An 8,478-nucleotide genomic window follows, 5' to 3' on the forward strand; every position below is an offset into this window, starting at 1 on the left:
GCTAGTCTTGAACCTTATATAATCTCTTATTCCTAATAGATAATATGATCATTGTGGCTATGTTTAGGATCTTGAGACATCCAAGAGGATGTTTGATGATGTTGAGCAAAAGCCCACATGGTTGGGAAGTCAAGAGAATCAAAGGAAAAGCAAGAGGAAAGCTTGAAGTGCAAGGTGGTGAACTTACCTATTGTTATTGCTTGATATTGTATGCTTGTGTGTTGCTATGTACATGTTATTTGAATGTTATGATGACATGTTTTGGATGCTGTAATTGCTACTTATGATGAGTAGATTATGTCTCTATGGCCATGCATCAAGAAGATAGCTTTGACCATACTATTATGTCACTAATTAACAAGAGAATAAGCAAGTTGTATGTAGTGCATTAGCATCCATCTAGCATGATTAATATGGTATTGTTTGCTACTAAAATTGTCCCAAATCTTATTCCTCCCTAACTAACCATTTAGGTCAATCAATGGTGGGCAATAATAGCATGAGAAGGAAGGACAAGGCAGTGGAAAATTATTCATGTTAATGAATGAGATTGTTGATAAATGTATAATTCTCTTATTTTGTAAATTATGTTTATGGATGCCCATGATGCAATATATGTGTTTAGAATGCCCATGGCATGAGTGGAAATGTATGAGAGTGAATGGGAAAGAGTAAGCCCAAGTTATGTATGCCAACTTAATAAAAAGAATCAAAGAAAGAAATGGTTGAGGGATAAAACGTAGGTTTTAGAACAGTTAGATTTGAGCTCCAGTTTGACCTATCAATTGAATGAATTAAGCCATAAAATTTGGCATGCTTATAGTACACATCTCAAGCTTTAAATCAAGACATAGATCACCTCAATTGGATGTGTACACAAGGAGATACGAATTTCCAAATTTGAGGCAAGAAATCTGAAAGTTCTAGAAGTTGCCAAATTAACAGTAAAGTTTAATGAATAAACTATATTAATTGGCAAGAGATAAGTCTATTTTGATATTTTTCTTAAACTAGATTTTTCTCCCCCCGTGTGTTGCACGGGAAATATGGACTCATGATCAATGTCTATCATTACAATGTATAATGTAACATAGGATAAAATGGCTACTATAGATAAATACACTAAATACAATTACCATCTATATTTCTAAATATTTCCTTGTACACAACATTTGTTGTGATTGACTTGAAGCAACCATCTTGATCGTCAACAACAACCTTCAGACCGTCCATACTTCTTACTCTGTATAATGCAACGTACAGCTGACCATGTGTGAAAACTGGCTTGGGTAAATATAGACCAACATGAGTTAATGATTGGCCCTGACTTTTATTAATTGTCATTGCAAAAGATAATGTTATTGGGAATTGTCGCCTCTGCATTTTAAACGGCCAACGACTTTTTGAAGGATTCATATCCATCCAATGAATTAAAACCTTCTGATAGGGTCTCGATCCATTCAACGTGACAGCTTCAATCACATTTTTTCCCAAGTGACAAATTTTAAGCCGTGTACCATTGCACAAACCAGAAGCTTGGTCTATATTTTGTAATAGCATGATTAGTTCTCCCACTTTGAGTTCTAACTTGTGCGGTGGCATTCCAGAGCAAGAAATAGTATTCAAGAATTCTGTATTGTACAAATCGTCAACTGTATCTATTTCTTGATCTGCTTTACAGACAGTATCACAACTGAGAAATTGAAATGAATCTACTGGTAACAAAGAACACATGTAGTAATTTATTTGATTGACCATCTCAATTGTTGGAGCCAAGATTGCTCTGTCATTGAAATAGTCATGAGACGCTAAATTATGAAGAAGATCTGGGTAAGTGCTGTGTACAATTGCATGAAGAGCATTGTCATAGTTTGTGAGTAACAGCTGTTTAGGGATTTCAATATTTGTAACACCATCTTTTGATTGCCCTATTTTTCCATCACCAATATTTAGCAACCAATTGGAAAACCATTCTAACCTTTCTCTATCATTGGAACTATTAGTTTTCCTTAATCACATGTTCTTCGTTAACTTGAAAATTCTGCAATGATTCCATAAATATGAAGAATTAATGGAAGCATTAACAATTGTAGCTCTTGTACCTTTTGGTATCACTGGAAGTATCTGACGAAAGTCACCACCCATAACAATGCATTTCCCACCAAATGGTAAGTTAGAGTGCATGATATCCTTTAATGTTCTATCAAATGCTTCAATGCAATATCTTTGAACCATAGGTGCTTCATCCCATATAATTAACTTTGTGGACTTAATCAGATTAGCTAGTGGTGAATTTTGTTTTATCCCATATACAGAAGATTCAATGATTTGAATAGGAATTGCAAACCTTGAATGTGCTGTTCTTCCAGATGGTAATAATGTTGCTGCTATTCCACTTGATGCAACTGGAAGAACTATCTCACCCTTTGCCCGTAATGTTGTAATTAATACATTCCAGAGAAATGTCTTCCCAGTACCGCCATATCCATAAACAAAGAAAAATCCACCCTGAGGTAGATTTGTTACAGATAATATATTATCATATATGATTCGCTGCTCGTCATTCAACTTCTGCATGAGTGCGGTAGTCTTTAATTTCAAAGACTCTCTATCATAATTTAACTCTTGCATTATCAGATGGTTCGCTATATGAATGACTGGAGTATTCGATGGCAATGGAAGAGATGGAAATTCATGAAGAGTCTTCCCATTTGCTCTAAGAATATTATTAATCTCTTTCAAAGCCATATTATCTTTATCAAACAATGAGATATGAATATCTACAAAATATGGGGAAAAAATTGGTATAAATATCAATATGATATATATACACATGTTTTAGGACATGAGAATTGTAGCTCACATACCTGAGAGGACAGGATCATTGGGAGGTATGTGAAGTAGATCTTCTGAGAGTATATGTGATGTCTCTTTCCATACAGTGTCAAGATGTTGCAGTGAGCAACATAATAACATGCTTACAAAAAGCCTTCGAAGTTGAGATCCTGAAGCCCATACTGATGCTTCTTTTATTGGAGCAATATATTCATTGTCATCTTCTAAGAGTCCATGTGCAAAACATGCAGCTTTAAAAGTATCATGAATCACTCCATCAACAGTTTTGATATCATCAAATGAAGTTGGACCCTTCACTTTAGTTAACAAAATTCAGAGATAATATAATTCTCCAGATGATGGTGATACATGTGTAATTCTACCAACAGCAAACTCCTTCTCTCTTCGTTTCCATTGGTGTTTATCTTTTTGATAAACATAATAATTAGGAAATTCAGCATATGTAAGACTTGCCGCTAAATCATCATCATTGTTCATTTTCATCCAAGCCAAAAACTGTGACTCACTAACTCGTGGTCTTTGTAATAAGTCCGCAACATCATCAGTATTAGAATAAATTACATATTGTTGATTTGGCAAGTGGAAACTCAATCTTTCAACCGGAGGAAATCGATAATGGATATCAAATCCAAACATACGCCATGATGCTTCACATGCAGATATGTATCTACAACTATAATATTGCCTTATTTCATCAACAATTTCATCCTTGTTGTTATCCTTATCAAATATAGTAGCGACAACTCTATCATTGCCTTTGCTAATATATTTAAATAAGTATTTAATTGAAGTAGATTGATTGCACTTCTCGACATTTATATGTCCTTGAAACATGCACAGAAGGGTAGGATTATATGGAACAACATAACGATTATCTAAGCAGACACCTTTAACTTCAATTGTTTTTCCATCATTTCTTCTTCTGTATGTGGGATAACCATCATCATCAACTGTGGTAACATCATTGAACTTTTTTGGAAAGTATTTGCTACATTTCTTGTCTTTCATGCAAGGAGATTTTGGGTTAACTATTCCACATGGACCATGGATCATATACTTCTTAACTAAGTCATACAGAATAGAAGAAGAATGCTTATATGGAATCTCAGCCGAAATAATCCGGTCAATGGCTTTTGGATCCTTGATTTTGTCATTTTCATCAAGAAATAACAGGATATGTGCATGTGGAAGGCCTCGTTTTTGGAATTCAATAGTGTAAACTTCTGTGGAAAATAAAAAAAGATAAAATATATTAATAATGAATATCACTTATAAAGTATACACAATAATAAAAATTTAAAAAATTAATATTTAAAATTAAGAAATATAAAAAATAATTTTGGACTAACCTGCACGAATTGTCCCAAATATCTTCTTCTCCCTTAATGTTTTCATGAAAGATCGTAATTTCATTTTGAAAACTCTGGACAATATTTCTGGTTGATCACATGGACTTACATTATCTTGTTGGCAAAGTCTAATGATTTCAGGCCATGCTGGATTGCAAGTAAATGTGATAAATAAATCTGGATAGCTTGCCCATCTACATAATGCCATAGCATCTTGATAATTTTGTAGCATATATCTTGCACCACCAGTAAAGGTTGATGGTAAAATGATATGTTTTCCCGTGTGTGAAGCATTTCTCTCACCACTTAAAACAGCATCAGATAATCCTTGATATAAATTCTTTTTGATGAGTTCTAACCCACAGCAATCGTTGTGATTCAATCATTGTGTAGCCATCCACAATGAATTGTTGAAGTAATCTTGATGTATGTAATAGGATTGACACCTCATTCTCTCTTCTCATAAGCCTGTATGTGAAAAATTCACGTATGCTTAACCTCTTTCTTGACTTTGTAATTGCAAGAGTTTCTTGTCTGTGTTCAATATCATCTCTATAACTATCTTCACCATATGGAAATAACAGAGGATATTGTAGAGGTAAATATGCTGGATGGAGTTCATTAATTCATTGAGGTCTCCCTGATTGCTCTTCAACAATGATGTCTCTAACATTAAACGTCATATCTATATCACCAACAATTAATGCTGCAACTTCAGAAGCAGATGGAAGATTATAGGTTCGCCCATCATGTGCCCTGGAACTTAGCAAGCATAACTTCAAATGTTGATGATTTTGAATGCTCAGAAACTGAGAAGCAAATCGATATTGTTGTACAAAAGGATTAATTTCATCTAAAACCATCTTGATTTGCAGAACAATTCCTGGATCAATTGTTGATTCCTTCTGGTGTTTACTACAGGAAAAATAAATATCAATTTTCAATTCACTTATGAAATAAATAGGTATAATACACAGTAAAGAAATTAAAAGTAGCTAGTACCTGACAGCAGCAATTCTATTGGAAACCTCATTGTCAGTATCAAATATGTATAGTTGTGAATACACTGGTTCTAAACCTTGAACTGGCAATAAGCTGCCAATATTATGATAGTTTTGTCCAAATAATATGAATGAGTAAGGACCTCCACCATAATTTTTAGAATAATCATTCTTTCCTCCCATTGATGTGAAAGAAAAGATGTTATTGTACTGTCTTATATTTGACAGAAAATTCTTCGTCTGTGCATTATCCTTTTGCAGAAATAACCACTGGAATATAGGAGGTGGAGTCTTCAAAGGTGGTAACACAATTTTTCCTTGCATACAACACATTGAGAAGATATTTATGGACCTTTTTTTATTATCTTTCTTGACTCTTTCATTAAACCACATGAGAGCACCACAAAATTTGCATTTATGTATAGGATCTCCCTCATCAATGTATCCTAAAGAACAATTTAAAGTTAATCAGATTATTATAAGGAGACAATAATGTTACAGTATATTTAAATTGAGACATAATATGATACCTTCGTTATAAATTTGGTGATCCAAGCTAGCTGTTGATGTATGGTAAGCATATTGTAAATGAGTAAGTGTGTTGCATATTTCTATATCTGTTGAAATTGAACACATGTTATAACCAAACTATCATATGGACATATATAAATGCATATATAAAATTATAAACATCTAATGGAAAACTTAAAAATAATAACTTGCCATGTTTTCATCGCGCCTAATATTATCTTCAATATCATCATTATCATTAGCACCAATCATGATCTCAATATCCTTGTAAAACATTTCTTGCTCTGCGAAGTTTGATATATGCATTGCACATGCGTTAAAATGAGGTCTAATATAGAAACATATATCATGATCCTAACAATTAAGGAGCAAGATATTATCATTCGCTCAATTAGGTAACTTACATGCAGTAATACTGATGTCATTCAAAAAAATTAATTATTATGCATTATTTTATTAAACTTAAATAATGATGAACTAATATATTTTTTATGCCTCCTGTAGTCAAATTATAAAGTATTCAAAATACTTACTTTCAGCCCATGTATTTGTTGCATCTGTCTGTTTTTGCTGCCAATTTTTCACAGGTACACTTGTATTTGTACAAAGTGACGAACTTTCCAGCTCAACGATCTCTATGGCTTCGAACAAATGTTATGATTTTTTTTATATGACTAAATATATTAGACCCATAAATTATGCAGCATGTATTACTAAACTTATATTCATGTAAATTAATTACATTAACAAACATTTCTGTTGAATATTTTTGTCAGCTGTTATACATGGAACTATATTTTCCAGTCCTCTGCTTCTAGCACTTTTTCGCGTCCGAGGTTGAACTTCAGAAAATGGTGTTTTATGCTTAGAACATTGAGAGTTCTGTAAACCTGTCCCAGACAAACATATAAATCAAATGGTTTAATCTGTATTAGTTATTAAAGTGAGACACAAACCTCTTAACAAATTGCTATCAAATCTCCCCCGTAGATTGCAAGCTACATTTGTTATATCTTCGAGTGCAATAGCTTTCCTTCTTCGGCTATGAGGAATATCGGACAAAACTGGATATGGTTGAGTATTAATATTTTCAGAACAGTGAACTACACTCTGATTTGTTACAATTGCCATGTAAGTGTTTTGATGTTGTCCATTATTTCCTATCAACAATGAAGTTAAACAAATTGGTGACTATGAACAGAAAATAACTATTATCATTACTATTAGTTATTATAAACTACAAGATAGCAGAACATTATAAAAGCAAAAAAAAAAAAAGAATGTAACAGAAATATTCTATTAGAATATGTTTCGAAAGAAGAAATAATAAACCTGACGTTGGCATGTTTTTCTCGATCTGCATTTCTGTAGAATTGCCTTGAGAATGGACCAAGAATTCATTACTGGAAGACATGGTGGCCAATCAACTTGTTGTGCAATGAGGATGGAGTATTATATATATAGCTCGTAATTTTTAGTAGTCCATTTATAACCATTCGGTAACTTTTTGGCTATCCAAGTCCTTCATTTTGATTGGTTGCCTTATCACTTCTTAGCTATCCAAGTCCTTCATTTTGATTGGTTGCCTTACTACCTATCCGTGGTAACAATTTTCCTATTTTGGAATATATATATATATGTTACTGTTCAAGTCTATTGGTCAATAGTGTTGGTGACAACATGTATTAAATATGTTATTACATATAACACTCATGCACCCAATACATATTTACTAATCCAAAAGCTAAGCAAGAGGAAATGATGTTTATAGTTATCCAAACAAAAACCAGAGGGACATTACGACAACTGCAAGTTTTGTTTACATTCTTTCATGGATAACTTATACAGGAATGAAGTTAATTGAACATGACCATCACAGGAGAGTTCATATGTTACTTATAATCATTCTTGAATTGTTAAAATTTAAACACGGGCTTGCTTCTTTGTTCTAAAAAAATGATTAATTCTACTTCACATGAATTAGAAGGCCTTAGTGTATTATTTCTTTATCAGACTGCATATTTCTTTATAAATCATAGTACCTTATTTCAAACTAAATTTATGAGTTTGATGGTTTAATAAATGCAAAAAGTGGATTAAATTCTAACACAAACACAAACTACTTTCATTAAAAAGAGACATTACATTGACAAAGACTCACAGGCATACAACTCCATCCTAAACATAACAAACACTAAATGGAATCTGGAAACACAGAAAACAGCGACACACACAAGTTAAACAGCTACAAAGCATAAATGACATGACAATAGTACATAACCACCATTGACAACACACTCATTTTTACTAAATTATTTCTCTATCTTGATAGCTTTCAGACGTCTCTCTTGAGGAGCTGTAGATGCTTCATCCATATGGTTCACTGCGTTGTTCTTCACACTGCCTCTTCTTTTTGCTTTAACAGGAGGATGTGGAGCATGGTTGACCAGATCTGATAGTTTCATATCATCTTTAGCATTACAGTCCGAAACAAACTCTATCTGTGCAGTTGGAGGAACTGTTTCATCAACTTTGACATGTTCCTCACCTTCTCCATTGTCAACCTGAGAACCCTAAATCAAACATAAACCAAAACTATCATGAGTCCAAATCTGTCTATTTAATTTAATAAGTAAAAAACAGTAAATTAGAAAGAATCTTTTAAAGAATAAAAACCTCAGTTGATGCTTGCGTGAACTGATCCATCAAATCTTCACATAATTGATATTGCAAAACACTAA

The 8,478-nt window shown here is 33.0% G+C and overlaps 1 protein-coding gene across 1 annotated transcript; it reads right to left on the bottom strand.

The window, feature by feature from the left end:
• Positions 1 to 1,755: 1,755 nt before the first annotated feature.
• Positions 1,756 to 4,413, bottom strand: LOC114713804 (uncharacterized; the record flags this gene model as incomplete). Its single annotated transcript, XM_028898481.1, has 5 exons — positions 4,206 to 4,413; positions 3,223 to 4,079; positions 2,868 to 3,147; positions 2,103 to 2,780; positions 1,756 to 1,928 (listed from the first exon to the last, which is right to left on the bottom strand). Coding segments are annotated over exons 1-5 (2,196 nt in total), but the record flags the coding sequence as incomplete, so codon positions are not given.
• Between the last annotated feature and the right edge of the window lie 4,065 nt (positions 4,414 to 8,478).

The sequence above is a fragment of the Neltuma alba genome, unplaced genomic scaffold (genome assembly GCF_004799145.2).
Source record: "Neltuma alba isolate B1F8T4 unplaced genomic scaffold, ASM479914v2 tig00011472_pilon, whole genome shotgun sequence".
Classification (NCBI taxonomy): domain Eukaryota; kingdom Viridiplantae; phylum Streptophyta; class Magnoliopsida; order Fabales; family Fabaceae; genus Neltuma; species Neltuma alba.